The sequence below is a fragment of the Diplotaxodon limnothrissa genome, linkage group LG2 (genome assembly GCF_057381915.1).
Source record: "Diplotaxodon limnothrissa isolate DT_005_m linkage group LG2, D_limnothrissa_male_GT1.1, whole genome shotgun sequence".
In the NCBI taxonomy this organism is placed as follows: Eukaryota; Metazoa; Chordata; class Actinopteri; order Cichliformes; family Cichlidae; genus Diplotaxodon; species Diplotaxodon limnothrissa.
The window spans coordinates 28592592-28612561 of NC_140597.1; the positions used below are offsets into that span (position 1 = coordinate 28592592).

Sequence of the window (19970 nt, forward strand, 5' to 3'; positions counted from 1 at the left end):
GCTGTTTTTTTTAAGAAAAGTGACAACCGCTCAGACTTGTGTGGCAAATCATATGTGGCTAGTAAGGCCAGAGTCTCTGCACAGAGTGAATATGTTTTTAAAAAATGGCAACATATTAGCCCTGCAACCAACCTGTGGAGGGTGTACCCCACTTATCGCCCTATGGTAGCTGGGATAGGCTCCAGCTCCCGTGCAACACTAATAAGGATAATTGGAAGGAAGGATGGATAGAAAACATCAAATTCATTACAAATCTCTTTTTATTTTTACATGCATTCATCTGTATATACATTATATATTATTAAAACAAAACAAATATCATAAAGACCTGTACACCAGAAATGCCCTTCTAATTAAAATTAGTTTGAAATTAGCCTAAAACTTTTGTGCCGTCTAAGATTTTGATCCAGACAAAGCTCAGCTTTCTTCAAAACTACACAGCCGTGAGGATTTAGAGCCCTTTCCAGGCATTGCACTTATGGGATTTTTTTTTTAAAATGTGGGATAAACATGCTTTCTATACTCTAGGCAGTGTTTTTGTTGTGTTTCTTCTTTCTTTTTTGTCACATGCCCAAACAGATGGAAGCTTTGTCTCATTTTAAGAATATGTCACACATCCTGGATCTGATGCTGCAGGCGGACGTTGTCTTTGCTGGCTGGACGCAGCATCGCCGGGGGTCTGTGGGAGTTCTTGCATTTTCGGAATGGACTGCCCTTTTAATTTCGGATGTTAACCTTTTCCCCCGGAGCGGCGAGGGGACCATTTGCTCCATCAGATCTGCTCTGGTGTATATCTCTCTTTCTGCTCAGCAGTAGCCAGTCATGTCGCCCCCAGCCTATTCCCTATCCCCCCCCCCCCCCCCCCCCCCCCCCCCCCCCCATTATTGTACGTAGCTCACTTTTGCTCTCTGTTCACATCTCTGCAAAAAGAAAGAAGAAGAAAAAGCACAGGCATGTGAACAAACACATCAATATGCAGTGACTAAGTGAGCCTTGTAGAGATACACGGGGAGTTACGATTAATTTGTAACGTTAATTCGCTTTGTGTCGAGACCACTGATAGCAGTGGATTTATGCTTTGCTCCCTGTTGCTTGTGTGCATGCTCTGGGTGATGCGTGTGTGTTTAGGGGCCTCTGGAACACCACTGCTTTACCGCTGATAGCAGGATCATGACGCTCATGTAGTCAAGTATGCCATTATCACTAAAGCGCGTGTAGATAGTCCACCTGAGTCCTCAGACATGATATTTACACATAAAGGGTGCTCAGAGATAAACAGCAGGGGGTACAGTACACTGTAGAAACAAGCTGGATACTGCTACACAGTCCAAAACACCAAAACATACGCCACGCTCATGTCGGCGCGTCTCTGCCACTGTAACATACTCCAACCTGCTGGCTTGTCGACTCAGTACAAAAGAAGTCAAGAAAAGATTGGATGATAGAGGGTGTAATTTTCTTAAATACGCACCAGCAAGTTCCCGGTCCAACATGTCGATAAAACTCTCAAGATCCCTTGTGTCTCCCAGCTTGGCTGCAGAAAGAGGACAGAAAGAAATGGAATTTGAGAAAGAAACTATAAGAAAAATAGAGCTGCAATGGAACATTTTTGTAGAGAAAGGCAGCTCAGTTCAGTGGTAGCCTATTTCCTTTGGACCAAACGCTGAAGTTATCTAAGTCTCGGCATTACATAAAGTTTGAACTGAACACGCAAACTGAGATAAAGCTGATTTTAAGAGCTCCAAAAAGAGCCTTGGCAGCCTCGTTCCCACCAGGATCTCTCTGTTGTAAGCTTTTTCTGTGTAAAGCCAAACAAAATTGATGAAAAAATATGACTGATTCTTTCTGGTCACCTGATGTTTAACTTTAACAGTAGTCTGTGGATGCAACTGCAACAGCACTCATTAATCCACATGCGCACGCAGCCAAGAGCCGGTCTCATCACTGCATATAACAGCACAAATGACTCCACCCAGGAGCTTTGAAAGAAGAGCGCTGAGACGTCACAGCCACAGTGGAAGTTGCTTTGTTGTGTAAACCAAGACAGATTCCAGGGCATTGCAGATGCTTTCTGTGTAGCTCTTATAAAGTGATAGTGATCGCTGTAAGAACTGAGGCTATCTAGATGGAGATGAGCTGATAGAAGGCTCCAGTACCTTTTGATGCCAGCGTTATTCCTGCTGTGTGGAGCTCCTCCTCACTGGTATTCAAACTGTTCCCCATAGATGGTTCACTGCCTGGGGGAAGAGAGGGAAGCAATGAGGGAGTAAAAGGAGATAACAAGCACTAAGGGCAGTCCTTGCAAATGATCAGTGACAATGACAAAACTCTAACATAATGCAGGAGTTGCACGTAATGATGATAACATGCGATAAAAAAAATTAAAAGGTAAGTGTTCGGCGCTAGTGACTCCCATGTGTCGGCCTTTGAAAGCAGTTTGCCTGTTGAATGGTTAGGGGGGCAAAATACTTTCAATAATGACGACACATGGGAGCAGAGGGGGGGGGGGGGGAACTGTTTCTTCTTTTATCTTATAACCGTCGACAAATGCAGAACAAAGGGGGGAAAGACAATTACACAAGATGGGATATCCGTAATTGCAGCTCATTCCAGTATACAGCTATTGTCACGAGCACAAACAGCCACTTTAATGGAAGTGTGTAGGGATGTGTCCTCTTGTACCACTAATTTCATGCAAATTAAATGTGTCAAGCTGCAGTTGTTTGGGCTGATAAAGGGGCTCAACTGGAGTCCACGGGGATTCCAAACAATGTCACTCACCAGCATGATGCACTAAATAATTACTTTCCTTCCCCCACACTTTGTACATTAGGCAGATATTATCTTAATCACTTCTCTAACGTATTCTTTTTTCTTTCTTTTTTTTTTGAATAACTTACTGTAATCTGAGTCCTCGACTCCACTGTCTTCACTCAGCCCTGTGAGAGTTTTGGCCTCGTGCAATGCTTTCTGGTAAGCATGCGGTCTGCTTTGAGAAGGGGCCTTCAGCTCCTCCACCACATCCTGGAACTCCTGGAGCAACTCACCAAGCTCCAAGTCCAAGTCTGTGGAAAATGTGACAGCAGTTGGAAAGAAATCTTCAAGATGGACTCAGCTTATTTCAGCAGTAAAAGAAAATAGTAGAAACACTGAAATAAATATTTTTAAAGACTTGATTAAATATGGGGACCTGAGAATGTTTTAAAGGGCGTTTCAAAGATACCAAATTCCTAAACCTAAGAAATATACATTAAAAAAAAAAAAAAGGAAAATCTAAAAACTACCAGCTGAAGTTTATGTCAGCGTGCTGCATCAGATAACTGGACATGTTCCCATATGGCATATAAAACAGTAGACGGACAGTAAAACACCTGGTCTGCAAAGTGTGATTAAAAATATATTTATATATATTACATCATAAATCAGAGCTACTATAAAAACTTTTTTAGCGCCGGCACCATTATTTTAAAAATGGGTGTTGCATAAACGCAGTTTAGGTTTTCTAACATTTTATTAGGCTCACATAAATATCTCAAAGTTAAAATTCCTTATGGAACACTAAAATTAAAACAACTTTGGTGTGTTTGGTAGATACGTAAATACGTATGATTACAAAAAAGTACAACTACAAAAAGGATTAGGAATTTAAAATAAGTGTCACAGCGAGATGATTTTTAAATCTTCCTATAAAGCTTTTCTATCTTTTACATATATTTGTGTTTTTTTTTATCTGTTTAGTAAATTTAATAAAAGGCTGGGAAAGCGTGCTCTATGATCCATCACTGAAATAAATTCAAATTATTGTCTCAAGCAGGCGTTGGACTCACCCATGGTACTGTCTGAGGACATAGCGGGACGTGAAAGAAAAGCGCCACGAAGCTGCTGTGTGTCTGGGTTCAGAGCGGTTTGATGCTGACAGTACTACTGTACTTTTATTCTAAAGCCTTCCACACCCGCTCTGTGAGAGGGCCTGCCCAGCCAATCATGTCACAGATTAAAAACCTCAGAGGTCGAGGGGACTGTAAGTGGAAATGGGGAGGGGGCGGAAAGTAAAAAAACGAGGTTGTTACGCAAGTGAAAGAGAGTGGGACTGGAATAACCCATTAAATGCTGTAAGCGGGGCTGTGGGAAAAAATATCCGTTGGGGTTTTAGATGAAGACAGAAAAGAGGGGTGTCAAATCTTTGAGTTATTCCGTTTTGGGTAGGCGGCGTAATGCGGGGGTTTGGGTTTTATGTACATTAATATTATATTATTATTTGCCCGATATAATTTCCTGGCTGTGACACAAGTAATCTTAAACACAGGACACTTTGATAGGAAAGAGAAGTGTCGCACACGCTCCAAAACAAAACTCGGAACAACAAATTTTATTCTTCTTTCACACGTGCACTACTCTGCTCTGTCTGTAGGGGGCCTTAGAGAGCAAGCCTATGGGTCATGCAGTACTTTGGAACTGTCAGGGAAACTTAAAAGCCCTGCTGTGAAGCAATACCACACAAATAAATGCTGCATAACCAGTCTTGTTCTTTGATATCTTGAGATCTCAAGTAAATGTATCTTGCTTTCATGACTACGGGTCAAATTTCACCAACCGTTTACTGTCACTTAACAGCGTGATGATTAACCCTAAAGAAAATAAGCATTTTCTTTTTTCTTGTTTTTTTTTCTTTGCTTTGCGTTTCGGTTTGTTTGTTTGTTTTGTTTGTTTGTTTGTCTTGTTTTTTGGCACATGAAAAAAGCATACCAGAGGTTACATACTGCACTCTCAAATGTACTTTTATTGTAACTGAGGAGTCATTGTTTCTTATGACAGTTTACATCTACGTGCACTTTAAATCTATGCACGAGCATGTGGACATATATTTATATATATTCATAAATGTGTTTGTGTGCAGGCTTGCGTGCGTGCAGTTGTAAGTAATTTTAAGCAACAGTGCATTCGTAGTTCCAGCTTAATGCACATGAATTCAGCTCAGCCAGGTAAACCTGTTGTTCCTCCATCTTCCCATGTGGCAGCCTGACAGGAAGGTAAGTTTTGTAGGAGGAGCATAATTATGCCTTCAGCAGTTTTATTTTGCTGCCTCAGTCCTTAGCATTCACTTGCTGCTGGGAACTTGGCTAACATGTGTGAGGGCGATGGGCCATGGGACTCCTGATAATATGAATTGTGCCGGACTACTGCAGGTAAGAGCCAGCTGAGTTTATCTCTTTTGATGGTATCTGCACTGTATTAGCGTTTCTAATTGAGTCATATATTGCAGCAACACACGAATGTGCTCGGTGTATTGTACGGCATCATGTTCTAAAGAGGTGTTAAATTGTATGACCCTTTATTCATTTTTAATAAAGAATGTCTGCTTTGATATTTTCCTTTTATTTAAATTCTCTGTGTTATTTGTTTACAAGAGCACTTGGTTGGAGATAAGTGAGAGGGAGGCATCGAATTACCTTATTGTGCAGCTGCTTGCTTTTAAAAGAGCTCACTGAGGCATGAAGTTTAAATTTTATCACCACGTTGAAAACTTTTAAATAGCTTATATCATAAGTTTTAAATAGAATAGTGTAACTCTACAAAGACTACTGCTTACTGGTTTTTTTGTTTTCTGTCTTTGTCAGAAGCTGCTGATTGTAGTTCACATCAGGCAGATCATATGTAGTTCTCTCCTGTTTTCCGTCCCAGAGGAACTGGAGCCTGACACTCTGGTTGGATCACTTAGTAAAAACTTTTCTCCTCCATATCAGCTCCTGCCCCACAAGTACCTGAGGATGGACATAAACACGGGGAATTTCTATACCACTGAGTTAAAGATGGATCGCGAGGCCATCTGCCCCGCAGAGAAAAAAGCTGAGGAATGTGTTACTTTATACAATGCCATCGTGGGGCCCTCAAAAGACCTTATACAGTTTTCTGTGATCATAGAGGACATCAATGACAATGCGCCGCATTTTGAAAATAACAAAATACACCTTGGGGTGCCCGAGGATACGACCGTGGGGACCAGTTTCCTGCTAGATACTCAGGCTCTGGACAGTGACACCGGTCCTAATGGAGAGGTGCAGTACCACCTAAAAGGCTCTGATGGAGCTTTCGGTTTAAAAATCGAAGAAGACAGCTCTTTAATTATGTTGGTTGTAGAAAGAGCCCTGGATAGGGAAACTCGGGACCTGTTTCAGATGCAGCTAGTGGCCACAGACTGTGGTGTAGACCCTTTAAGTGTGTCTGCAGATTTAATAGTCACAGTGACAGATGTCAACGACAACTGTCCAGCCTTTAGCTCTGATAGCCCACACAGTGTCACCATCCCAGGAGACTCTCGGAAGAACACAGTGGTCACTCAGGTTAGAGCCACAGATCCAGATTTAGGACCAAATGGTGATATCGTTTACTCCCTCAGTCCCAAAGTCTCTGAGCAGGTCAAGACGCTCTTTAGCCTCAACAGTCTCACCGGGTCCATCAGCCTTACACGGGACCTTGAGAGCGACAACTCAGAGGAGCTCGTGTTGAAAGTGTTAGCCAGCGGCCATCACTGCCCTCCAGCAGACACTCAGGTAACCATATCCGTGCTCCCCAAGGCGAACCAAGAGCTGACGATCAAGATCGGGTTCATAGCGGAGCATCAAAACCAGACTATGGTGTTACAAGAGAACCAGCACCCCACTGCCTTAGCCGTTTTAGAGCTCGAGGGTGACAGCATCTTTAAAGACTTATTTCTTGCCATTGAAGGTGAAGTGCCTTTCACTTTGAGCCCACAGAATGGCAAGTATCTGCTTTCCACATCAAAGCCCTTAGACTATGAGATGGATCGTGAACATCATATTTCCGTGGTAGCACGCGTGAGATCAGCTGAGGGATCTGTGATCGTTCCTTCTAGACGTGTAGTCACGGTGCTGGTGGCAGACATCAACGACAATGCGCCATATTTTGTACAGCCTCACTACGAACTCCAAGTGGAAGAAAACAATCAGCCAGGAATGTCACTGCTTCAGATCTCGGCTTCAGATTTAGACAGCGGAGAAAACGGCATGGTGACATACAGGCTTGAAAACTACAATCCAACCATGTTTAGCATTGATTCTGTAACAGGTCAACTCTCTCTGCTGGTTCCTCTAGACAGGGAGCAACAGAATGTACACAGACTCACTGTGTTTGCTCGGGACAGCGGCTCTCCTCCCTTGGAATCCATGGCCACTGTATCCATTCACGTTCGTGACCAGAATGACAATCCACCTGTTTTTCTTACCCCTCACTTCATCTTTTTCATTCCTGAGAATGTTCCAACATTATCCCAGGTGGGGAAGGTGGAGGTGAAAGACCCAGATAAAGGGGAGAATGGGACAACAGAATTGTATGTTGTAAACAGCAGTGCACCTTTTGTTGTGGATAACACCCAGGGGATGCTACGCACCACTAGGAACTTGGACCGCGAGACAGAAGACCGCTATGAACTCTACCTGCTGGCCAGTGATCACGGCCAGACAGTTGCTTTGACTTCCACTGCCAGAGTGACCATCTTTGTGGAAGACATCAATGACAACCAGCCAAAAGTGATCCTTCCCGGCAGCAACTCCTCATGCCTAACTGTCTCTCCAGGTACCCTGGCAGGTGCCACGGTAGGAAAGATCTATGCCATCGATGAGGACTCTGGACTGAATTCAGAGATTACTTACTCAGCTACGGCACCGGAGCTTTTGCAAAACAGAAGTCCCTTTCAGATCGATTCAAGGTCAGGGAACATCACCTTAAGCCAACAGCTCCTTCATACAGACCTGGGAATGCATCACCTGTTCATTGTGGTCAGAGATGGGGGTAAACCAGTTCCACTTTATACCACTGTCTGGATGAATTTGTTGGTCAATGACAGCACAGAGCCTTGCCACTTGGACCGGGTGCCCACCTGGACAGGGACACTAAACTTGGTTCAAACCCCTTCAAAGGAACCGATCTGTGACGTGGAGACAGCCAGATTTTCAAAAGTGATTCTGTTAATAGGCCTGGGTATGATGCTGGTGTCCACATGCTTGTTTGTGGCCAAAGTTATTTGCTGCCTAAAACAGAGGAGTAGAAGTCTGAAAATGAACAAGAGAGCATACACTGAGGCGAATGAGATTCCACTCAGGCTAAAAGACAAATATTACTCTGATTAATAACAGCAAGCAATGTGTAAAGCTCACAGTCTCAAAGATAAAAATGTCCTGTGAATTAAATGTATTCTGTGTATTTGTCAAGGGCTTCTTGCATTGTAATAAGTCATTGATTCAGTGTGATGCACGGTGTATTCAAACATGTCGACTGCAAAACTGACAGGTTCTGTAGAAATAAAGTTGATCCATTTTCTGATAATGGAACGAGCATATACACGTTGACCTGATAAGTGAAATATGTCAAGCCATCCACAAAAACGTATTCCCTGACAATTCTCTGAAAAAAAACAACTAAATTCAACTGTATTTCACAGATTTATTCCATAGCAGGCCATCGGTAAGCTACCAGCATTACAGACATTATCTTTAAGGATTATTGCCCATGACCCCTGCGGGTAGAAAGATTGAAGTAATGGTCTGTTAGGTTGATTGGTCCTTTCTCAGATTTCTGACTGAGTGATGGAGAGTCTAAAGTATTTAGACACACAAAAGGGTTTAATGTTCCTCGGTTGGGGAAGTGATGAAAGTCTCTCAAGAAGTAACTCTGAGATGAGCTCAGGAGGCAGAGGGTGGCCACGGACAGGTGAGAGGCGGCAGAGGGAAGGCACAAAAACATCTCAAGTAACCGCCTCACACCTGTTACTTGATAGCACTGCTTTTCACCCACAGAGCTGGATCGCACCAACAAGGCAGAAAAAACCCCAAACCTACCGTACTGCACCCAGTAACCTGACAGGCTTGTTGTTTTGATAACAGATGTTTGGAGTGAAATCACACCGTGATCAAAGACACAATTACAAAAGACACTTGCTCTTGTGTTTTACTGATGCATTTGCATGCTGGAGAACAATTGAAATATCAAACCAGGTTAAGTGATGCATAAAGTATGAATGAGTCAGGCTGAAACGTGTTTGCAAATCTGTCAACACACAGTCGAGCACAGAGGGCAGGGTAATTGTTTCAGCTTTCTCAAACGAAAAAGCTCCCCCACCTTTTAAAATCATCTTTACAGTATCATAAACCATTAAGAAATCCTTTGAAGCTACACCTGCGTTAGAGGGAAGAAGGGAAGCAGAGCCTGTAAAACACAATGTACAACAACCTGGTTAGTGGGGAACAAGGCTTGTATAACATGAGTGGTGCCTCTCTGAGGATTTCAGAGCTGGCGGCTCAAAAAATAAATAATCTATTAACACTTCGGTGTGAGATTTACTATATCAAATGAGAAGAAACAAAGACTGCTACATAAAAATTACAGACTAACAGCAGATCTTTACATAAAAAAACATGTAGAAATGTATATTAAAGTATATTTATTTTTATTTTATGGGGGGGGTTGTTTGTTTTTTTGTTTTGTTTTGGTTTTTTTTACATAATTTATTGATTGTTATTGGCCAATTTTTAGCCCCAACTACAGTCCACTGGGGGACGAAACTAAACCCAAACCCTTACAATGCTGTTGCAGGGCAACGCCTGCCATCTACTGGGCGCAAATGAAGCAAAATAGGGTTAATTTTGTTTTTACATTTCTGGTATTAGGCCAGAGGGAGGAGATGAATCAGAGCACAGTCTCTCACTGCGACACAGTCAGGTGCCCTGGGATCAGGAATGTTTCCTTGATGTGCACAAAAAGGACATTTTTATCTTAATCATGTTCCCTTTTTCTGCTTCTTATGCTGAACATTTGATGGATGGCTATATAGCACAAAAGAGAGCTGTCGTGACAGATAAGTGATTGCATATTACAAAACGAAAGGGACTCATTGAAACTCTATCTTGTTAGGTAAGATCGCTAAAAAATAAACACTTCTCATAAGTGTGCACATGTTTATAGTTTTCCTTTCGCTGGAACATTCCAAAAGAGGTAAAAAAAAAAAACCGTGACACCGTTTATTTGGGTTGCTGGGATGCCACTTCAGTCACGGTAAAGTGTATCTCACTGCAAACAGATGATATCTGTCAATTTCCTGTAAGAATATCACCTGAACGCTCAAAGGGCAACACCATGATAGCCAGTGTTATCTCAATCAGAGGTCGTAGACCAGGGGTGCCCAATCCCGGTCCTCGAGAGCTACCGTCCTGCAGCTTTTAGATGCATCCTTGTTCCCACACACCTGAATCAAATGAATGGCTTGTTATCAGGCCTTTGCCAAACATGATGGCATGCTGAAGAGATCAAACCATTTGATTCAGCTGTGTTGGAGTAGGGATGCATCTAAAAGCTGCAGGACGGTAGCTCTCGAGGACCGGGATTGGGCACCCCTGTCGTAGACCGTCTGAAACAACAAGCTCGACTCAACATGATGTACGACTCATTCCTCATTTGCCTGGACATGTTGGCATTTTGACTTTTAAGACAAAAAGGTCTTAGCTAACCACTGTTTGTCCCCACACACACGAGAAGAAGAAAAATCTATTCTTCTCTGTGAGCACGTCTGTATGCAAATGAGCGTCAACAATGAACTTAGTAAATGTCCGCAAGTTTAAGGACCCCCGGCCTCCTCATCATTTCTGCTCCTTGAAGTTCATTGAAAAGCGACATTGTTTCTTTAAGGTTGCACTCGCAGTCATCGGCGGGTCTGTCCATTGTTGGGGGGAACAAAACAGCGAGTTGAGATTGATATACGGGGGCCGGAGACAAGTTGCGCATATCATCAGCGGACCAGCTGCAGTTCGGGCAGCGAGACAGTAGCCGACAAGTCCTTGAACGCATCTTTCCAGACATGGGTAAGAAACTTCACACAGACTAGAGTCTACCTTTATTAGCTTGTAGTATGTTCTTATTATCACTTCTTTTCTTGATTGTATGCGATTGTTCTGGGAGGGAGGGGAGCAGTGAGAGGGCATCAGAAGTTATTAAAGTGGGGGCTCTCTTTTTTTGTCAGTGTAGAGGTCTGCTTCTTACCGGCTGATATTATGAGATTTATTTCATGCTTGAGATGGCAGGGCTACTTTTCAGACGAGCCTTGTCGCATTTGCTTTCGCTCGCAATCCTTCTCAATTTTTATAGAGGCGATTTGGCCCCAGCTTTTGCATTTTCAAGACTATTCTTGCAGGGCTTGTCTTTTCATTTGGGTCACAATCAAAGAGCCAGAGAGGGCCGCAGTGATTCGTAATTGGCTAATTGGCACAAGGTGCATCTGAAGGCCGGCCTGATTGACTGACTGAGGTTAGTGTTAAAACTTATGGATTATGCTGATACAATGTGTGTGTATATTCTCTAAAAAAAAAAAATCTATCTATATGTACTGTATATAATTTATTGTGTAGCTATGTTATTCACAATTTCTTGTCAAACTCTGTGTTCTGTGCACAAACCCTCGCTATGTGAATCGCATGCAATCAGTTTGCATGTCTGGTCATGCACAGACACCCAACAAAGCTATGCGTTTGCTTAAAGAGCCATCTATTTGCCCCTCCGGCCATCTGTGTTTACTGCAATGGTACCAGCTACAGTCTGCCTGCTTCTATTGTGCATGTCTGTGTGGATGCATGTACACATTTACACAGTTCCATTGTTTGTTTCTAGGTTTGCTTTTTCCATCCTCTTCCAGCACTGGCAGCTCCCCACTATCATTTTCTTGTTCCTGTGTCTTCTTAGTAGGAAGTCTGGTGAATATGCTTGTGTGTGTGCCCGCAAAGCACAGAGGTGCCTCTGGCCTTTGTTTGCTTGACATTGGTGGCCCTTGTACCCCCATGATGGTGTGGCACAAAGACTGTTGTCTCTCCAGTCACAAAAGCAGCCACTCTTTCTGTTTCGCTTTGCCTTCTCCTCAGCGTCCTCCCTCTTTTCTCACACTCTCCATCCTGGCTGGTGAATGGGTGTGAGATGGGGTCAGAGTCGACACGTCCCCATGCCCGTGGCCCTTGGCATCCATTCAAACAGCACATGACTAGTGGGGGGAATGCACAGACTTAATAAGCGAACTTGTGTGTTTACAGCTGCAGCTTGATCAATGCTGATGTTTTATCTTTAAAAGGTTGCTTTGGCTGGCTTTGTTTTTCCTTATTGTATTTTTTACCCCTAGTATTATGTAGGTAGGTTTTTGGGTTGTCAAATTTCATGATTCTTATCTCTGGGGTTTTCTGTCGCCACCAAGTTCAGCTGTATTTTATGCCAAATGCTGTGTTCGTGCTATGAAATCAGATGATAACCTTTTTGTCTACTCCCAATTATGAAAATTGACAGAAGCCCTATATTTTTAATTATCAAGGGTAACATGAAATAGTTTGTGTAGAAAGGATCTGCTGTTGGATATTTGGGGCACGAATCACACAAAGTTAACTCTGAGTTGCACGTGTTTAGATTGAAAGAACGATCAATAAACTGTTCTGCAGTTTTAAGCAGCACAAACAAACACAAAAAACTATTTAGCTTGTCTGTGCTGGGGTGGAAGCAACAATCTCATAAAGGGATGTCTTAAAACCAGAACAAATGCAATCAAAACTATCTGCATGGCACAAATCGGAGTTCAGTGACAGTAATTTTAGTTGAACAGATCATTTTAAAAGTTGCGGCACAATTTAATTTTCATTAGCTTGAAAGAGTGAAAACATATTTCCTGTCCTTGGGAGAAAAAAACCATGCAGTATATTCTTTAATATTTCGTACGTTTTAATGGTGTACTATGTCTTTCCGCTGTTCATAATATGCTTTGTTTTCCATGGCGCTGCATGTCGACTAATAGGTTGCTATGAGTGCTGTATGCGGTGTTTGGGTGGGGTGCCGTACTGTTCCCTTGTTGCCACACTTCTCTGCTTCTCTGGCATTGCCCTCTTCTGTGGTTGTGGGCACCAGGCACTCACAGAGACAGAGAGGCTCATCGAGACATACTTTGCACGTAACCTTCAGGACTACATAACCCTAGCCTACATGTAAGTCGTCCTATATTTCCATCATCGAAGCGTGATCAAACCTGATCTTCAGACTTCTCATGATTTCGTCTGTATTTTGAAGGTTTAACCCTTTTAACCTCTTAACATTTTCTTTTTCCTTTGCCACTCTCAGCATTCAATATTTCCAGTATGTCATCTATGGTTTGGCCTCCTTTTTCTTCCTCTACTGCATTGTGCTTTTGGCCGAGGGCTTCTACACTACGAGCGCTGCAAGGCAAACCTTTGGAGAGTTCAGGAGCACCATGTGCGGCCGCTGCCTCAGCTCCTCGGTGAGAGGGCCCTGAGTGGGAAAAGTAAAAAGGATTGGACAGATTGGATAGGATTTAATACATATATCACTCCCTGGTGGGTGGTGAGCTGAAAAATCTTAAAGCTCCTAAAGAAGAAAAAATCTTAAGGGACATGCAAAGATAAGCATACAGTGAGTGTTTGAGTGGTCTAAGACTTGAGTAGTTGGAAGAGGAGGCAAAAAGGGAGATAAGTAGAACTAACCTGAAAAACAAGCGTGGCTATTAAGTGAGTCATGCCTCATAAAAACACTCTGAGATTGTGTGCATCCATTTAATATGATAATGCACCCTAATCTGTGGCCTGCTCTCTCCTTGTGCAGTTTATAGTGATGACGTATGTGCTCGCTGTGCTGTGGCTGCTGGTGTTTGCCTTCTCGGCATTGCCAGTCTACTTCTTCTACAACATGGATGCTACCTGCCACACTATTGATATTCTGACTGAGACCCCAGCAAGTATCAACCAGCTTTGTGTTGATGCGAGACAGTACGGTAAGAGGAACTCCCATCGCAGTCAGTGTTGGGCCTCCTCATGCAAAATCCATTCACATAAGGCAAACCTGTTAACACACGGCATATTTATCTTACTGTAAACAAATCTCTTGAAACGGCCATTTCCAGTGATGATTTCTTGCCAAAGAATTGGGAAAATTAAATCCTGATTATGGTTTCTGCTATAACCTCCACTGTTCAAAAACTCTTTAGCACGCTCGAGGTCAACAGCCATTCCCACAGCTGTCTGAGGCTTAACCTAAGGACATAATGCAAACAATATAACAATTAATACAGAGACAAAGCAGCTGGAGGGGAAACGGTTATGAGGCTATTACTGTGGCAAAACTATTTGTGCGTGTAGTTTTGCTACAGTAATGGCCTCATAAACAGTAGGCCACACACCTTGTGTTGACACTATTAGCATGCTAATGTAGTTAGCTGAGGTGCTTGCAAATATATTGTTGCTCGTGGTCAGTGGTGGGAAAACTCAACTGCCAAAAGAGGCATTTTTGAGAAGTTTTTGACCCCCAAAAGTTTATATGGTGTGACAAAACTTATTTGATCTTTTAACACATGTGAAATGATTAGTTGGCATTTTGCATTTTTGAAACTGGAACAAAGAAAAAGTCTACACCTGTACTAGTTGGAGAATACGTGCATTTCATTCATCAGTCAGTGTTTTTGTAAATGAATCAAATTAAAATCGGTCTACTTTAATGATAAAACATTTTGCATCATAGTAAAAAAAAAAAAAGGGGGGGGGGGGGGCAGTTTGAGTTTAATTCCGGTTAAAGTCCTTGCTGAGATCAGGCTTACCAGTAAGCCAGCAGCATTAGTGGTGAAAGCTCTAAATTCTCTTTTTCCTCTGTGGATTTACTTTATTTGGATTTGAATGCATAAAACTATAGGGACTCAGAACTACTTATTTATGTATACAGCCATACAAGCCACTGCAGTCCGACTTCAGCAAATTTGAGAGGATAAGGTGCCATGTGATAGTCAAACACTGTGATGTACATTTTAGGTACCAAATTATTAAAACTTGACCTTAAATTCTGTGTTTATAATTGGAGATATATTTTTTTTTTTTTATAATCAAGAATTGCCTAAAGCTATGATTTGAAAAAAAAATTACTATTGCTCATTTCCATTTTTCACTGGAGCCACTTAAAATAGCCCGACGAGCCCAATGCAGCTCTAGAAGGGTTCATGAACCCTGCTCATGCCTTTCTGAATTATCCACACTCAACTTTAGTACAAGTTGCATGGTGTCAAAATACATTGCCTAACTTGTAGATACATTCATTTGGATGTGTGACTCAGTGGCGACAGCTTTTACTGCACACTGGCATTTCGTGTTAGATTCGTAGTTTTTCCTGTTCTTCTTCCTGACGCCTCACATCTTGTACTTGAGTCTCCCTGAAGGCCTAGCTCTTATAAAGTTTATGTACTAGGAGGCATTTTCATGCCATCCAGAGCTGGTTGAGACTTGTCTGCTGCCTTGATTGCGCTCTCTATGGCACCTTTTATTTAGTTTGGTAACATTTGTGAATGATTAGCAGTAAATGCAAAAAGTGCTCCTGAGGTCATTGGGATCTCATTAGTTTTGCAGCAGTTCTGTCATATATCATAGTGCTGATCAAATTAAAATCTCAGCAAGGCAAAGACACTGGAGGGAAAAGTCAGACGAAATCCAGAGGGGAACATCAATCTCTGTAAGCTACAGAGTTTCGTGGCAGCTCGCATGCCACTTAAAGACATTTTTCCTAAAATCTCCCAGAACGTCAGCTTTCATTCATGCTCCGTGGGCTATGTTTTGTACAGAATTTCATAGCAATCCACCTAATGGCTGTCAAGATATCAGTCCAGACTAAAAGTGTCAGCAGACCCACAGCACAACGCTGCCATCCCTGGAGCCCCAGAGTGTGGCTAAAACACATTTGCCACACAATGAGGCACACTGTTGCACTGAGTGATTTGTTCTTTCATTACACTGTCCTGAGGGTTAAACACTCGCTAACACATCAAATGTGCGTATTAATCTGCAGCTGAAAATAGTCCCCAACATACACACACACAAACTCTTCTGTTTGGTGGAAGTTTAATAAATTTTAACATGCCTGGCTCTGTGGTTTGATTTGAGCGCCGCAGACCGTGAAAGTCAAAAAAGATTTAGAATGAACAAATTAATTGATTTGTTGTGGACCTTTAATGTAATTTTTCAGGCAGCAAGAACAAAATATAATAATTCTATCTTTTTATGTGCAATTGAGTGTTATATTTGAGTACATAAGTTTATTTTTTTCAACAGGACTCTTGCCATGGAATGCAGTACCAGGGAAAGCTTGTGGTATGACCCTGTCCAGTGTCTGCAAGACAAGAGAAGTGAGTACGATAATATGAAACAACTCGAGGTCTGCTGTCATGTTGTACAATTTGACTGACATAACACAAATACAACATGTTGTATTCACTAACAATAATCTCCCCCTACTAGTACCGCATGACCTACGACCTCTACATCGCTGCCTTTGCCGGCGCTGGCATCACGCTCCTGGCTCTGGTGAGTGATTATGCTGAGGTTGAGGCCAGTCTGGCTGCAGTGTGGTAATATAACACTGGTGTTATGGCTCATGTGACTTAGTGACGCTCAGAGTGTAGGCGACAAGGCATCTCAGGCATCCATGACTGATGACCTCTGTACTGTTGCTCTCTGTTCCTCTTTGTCAGCTGATGCAAACATCATAATAATGCTGTAATGTCTGGTGTTCCAGCCATGCAAGCAAATTGTGCAGCCATTATACTCACATGCTTCATTACAGAAGCTGTTATGTTCGTTTTATTTTCTGATTCCTCTTGTTTCTCTTTGTCTTTTCATAGCTGACCTATACTATGTCAACCACCTATAACTTTGCCGTTCTGCGGTATCTGGGGAGAAAGGGCATAGGTGCACGGTGTTAGGACCCAGCTTCCTGTCTTTTCTGGCTTCACCACGAACATGGGCGTTTAAATCGATGGCAACTCTTCTTTTTTATGTGATGTGCACACTACTACGTCTGCTCCTGGATAAATTTTTTTCTAAACTTGTTATATTTTTACTTTTCTTATTATAAGGAAGTTTTTTTTTAACGGTTTTATGTTTTTTTTGTGGGTGTAATTTCTGCTTTGAAATCGTACTTTCATTTTTTCTGATGTTTTTCAATCTGTGCCAAAATATTTGTGAATTATTGCTCTTGTTACTTGCCAAGTTCAATGTTTGAAATGAATTTCTGCCTCCCGCTGTACTCACAAATAACACAACTTTAACAAATTACCATATGTATTAAATGACCACTAAATTAGAAGATGTGCAGGTAGTTTGCAGCTGTTAATAAGAATTGGGGATTAGAGGTTACTATGGCTACCAACCATCACATCTGGCTGCCATGGTAGCAGACAAGCATGCACTTGCGGTCTTATGCTGACCTCCCGGACTTTTCTCACGGGCCGGAGAAAAGCTCCAACAATGGAGTCATGTCTTTCTTAAAAGCTAACCAATAAGAAGCCAGTTCTGGGGCCACCTGCACCATTACTCTCTGCCAGGGGTTATATTGCATGTCAAGGGACAGGGTCCTCTGGACAAAGAGAGGGTCAGACCTCTCCAGAGCCACAATGTAGCTCTTCTGGGACAGCAACAACACACACATACAACTCATCCACATGCTGCTGCATGGACCCCACCCCCAACACCAACACCATGTAAAATGGATTCATGGTAAAGGGACAAAGGGGAATTTTATTTTGAATAGTTTCTTATTGACAAAGGGACAATTTGTTTTTGTTTAGATCTAGTGAGGTCTGAAATTGTTTCTCATAATGTTGAGATGGCAGAAGCACTAGGTGCTAATACTTGAAGTAACCTCATAATATAAGCCCAAAACCACTTTGTTGAGGTGTGATACCCCCTGCTGGTAATGAATGGCTGAGGTACTTAAATAGAAAAAGGACAGGTTTGTTTTGTGTCTAATTCTTTAGGGATTTTGTTGTAGTTATTGTATAACACTTGTTTTTCACTTAATGTAGCTTTTTTTTTTAAACATCTGGATATTCCTAACAAAACCTTTTGAATCCTAAAAAGTAGACTTAGTGGAAGCTTAGCATAGCTTCTAATATTGGATGTGTCATGTTGCAGCAGTTTCATTTTCATATGTCAGTAATATTTAATTTAAAAAGAAGAATGCTTTGAACTGTTTGTACACATGGCCTCTGAAAACATTTGTTTGTAGACTTTATGAAACCTCAGTGTCTGGTGTATTATCAGAATGTGAAGCTGATGGTTCATCCTTGGCTTTTTGCCACATTAGGAGGCCAAGGTATTTTGTAAGGTGTTTTGTATTCTCTCCTCGTGTGTCCACAGGTGCACTGTTCCCTTCACTTGGCTGTGTACCAAGTCTACCTGAAGATGCTACGACACAGGGCAAAAAATGAGGAGAGAGGTTACGACCTGTATAGGAGACTGCAGAGGGACAGAGGAGGGATACTGCGCTCTCCGTACTCTGAGAACAACCTGTCTGACACCTTGTGAAAGGACATTTTGTAGTAGTTTTGGTAACAAGCTTTCTGCAATAACTGTAACACCAGAGCGTGTCAACAAATGACACTGTTTTGTAGATTGTTCCACTTTAATAATATTGTAGAGGCATATTTCAACAGTTGGGGCATGATACAAAAGCAGGGTTTTTTTTCTTAACCAAGCATTACAACTTCGTATTTATCCTTATTTCAACACAATGTGCTGCATGTGAATAATTTCTATAGATTATGTACTTTTTCCTTAAAATGTACTTTTGAAGGCAAATGTGAAGATTTCCTTTCCTGCCTCAATCTAATTTGACAGTATGCAGCGGATCCTTCTAATGAAGGGAAAATAAAAATGTAGCACATGGTTTGATTTTTGTTTATAATGGAGAGGAACACCATTCACCATCAGGTTCCCACACATAGTCATTCAGTGACACTCAAGGATTTGATGCAATTTAAATACGGCACAGTTTGGGGTTAAATCTGAAGCTGTTTTTCATTTGGGATGTTGCTCCAAAATCCAGATGCTTCATTTTAACCTTTAAACGTTACAGATATCTGCTTAAAAAGTGAAGTAGCTACTGCTAAAAGGGAACCAGTAGTACAGAGATGCATTTTAGTGACCTGTTAAGAGATTAAAAACAGGTTTAGGTATTGTTTTTAAAACTTTAATAACACACTCAAGGATTTTCAAGCAACATGTACCAAAAGAAAAATAGGGTCTTTATTTGGTAGTTTGCATGATTTATTTGTAGCCAAGTACTGGAGCACATTCGTGACAGGCTTCTACTCAGCAGTGCAATAAGAAGGGAAGTTTTTCATTACAGTAACACAGAATCAAGATGAACACACTTAAGTTTCACACAGCTTAACTCGTACTCCTTGGCTGAGCACTGAAGGGGGAACGGATGTTAGGTGTTGTTTTGTACATCATTATAAAATGAATACAATTTACACAAGGACAAGCCCACAAAAAATTAAAAATCAGCTTTTACATTCAATATTACAGCAACATTAAAAAAAAAATACTGACATTAGGCAGGACTGCAGTGACACAGGAGATGGTATCGTGATACTGAAGGTTATAAATATTGGATTCTCAGGCATGTCAGACTTCAGGTAAACGCTGAGATGAGCTACATTGTTGAAACAGGATTAAACTGGAATCGTATTATAAGACATCAGCCTTTTGTCTCATTACAGAAACATTAACACTGATAATAAGCAGAAAGCCCTCATTTTTGCTTTGAATTAATGTAGACTACCAGCCTGATATTAAAAGCCCTACTCACTTCACAGTTAAAAAAACAAAACAAAAATACCAGTACTCAAACACACAATCAATTGCATGAGCTGTTGTAAGCCTACATTTCCAAAAAAGCACATAATAGGAGAATATGACAGTACCTGATTAGATTTGGTGCACTTTGAAAGTGAACCTCTTGTAATGTTCGCATTAGTCTGCACGCTCACAGAAATATGATTCAATTTTGACTCGGAAGGCAAACACTGTGAGCCCACTCTGACGGACGACACAAGACCGCCAACGTTACAGAAACCGTTACGAGAACACAGGGGCCATAATGAG

At 41.7% G+C, this 19970-nt stretch overlaps 3 protein-coding genes across 4 annotated transcripts; 2 read left to right on the forward strand and 1 right to left on the reverse strand.

Annotated features, from left to right (window-relative positions):
* Nucleotides 1-893: 893 nt before the first annotated feature.
* On the reverse strand, nucleotides 894-3892 carry LOC146638598 (regulator of cell cycle RGCC). Of its 2 annotated transcripts, XM_085369984.1 has the most exons (5): nucleotides 3828-3892; nucleotides 2901-3065; nucleotides 2157-2237; nucleotides 1472-1534; nucleotides 894-920 (listed from the first exon to the last, which is right to left on the reverse strand). In XM_085369984.1, the coding sequence occupies exons 1-5, from the start codon at nucleotides 3847-3849 to the stop codon at nucleotides 913-915; spliced, it is 339 nt and encodes a 112-aa protein (XP_085226110.1). In that variant the 5' UTR covers nucleotides 3850-3892; the 3' UTR covers nucleotides 894-912. The 2 variants fall into 2 exon arrangements, with proteins under 2 accessions (XP_085226110.1, XP_085226109.1); XM_085369983.1 differs by lacking the exon at nucleotides 894-920 and having other exon boundaries at nucleotides 1164-1534.
* Nucleotides 3893-5138: 1246 nt separating this feature from the next.
* On the forward strand, nucleotides 5139-8147 carry pcdh20l (protocadherin 20-like). Its single transcript, XM_085369985.1, has 2 exons — nucleotides 5139-5186; nucleotides 5619-8147. Exons 1-2 carry the CDS (start codon nucleotides 5139-5141, stop codon nucleotides 8145-8147), a joined length of 2577 nt encoding a protein of 858 aa, XP_085226111.1.
* Nucleotides 8148-10830: 2683 nt separating this feature from the next.
* Nucleotides 10831-18624, forward strand: plp1a (proteolipid protein 1a). The gene is made up of 7 exons (XM_085361849.1): nucleotides 10831-10871; nucleotides 12833-13019; nucleotides 13153-13309; nucleotides 13651-13819; nucleotides 16134-16207; nucleotides 16320-16385; nucleotides 18219-18624. Exons 1-7 carry the CDS (start codon nucleotides 10868-10870, stop codon nucleotides 18384-18386), a joined length of 825 nt encoding a protein of 274 aa, XP_085217975.1. The 5' UTR covers nucleotides 10831-10867; the 3' UTR covers nucleotides 18387-18624.
* The last annotated feature ends 1346 nt before the right edge of the window (nucleotides 18625-19970 follow it).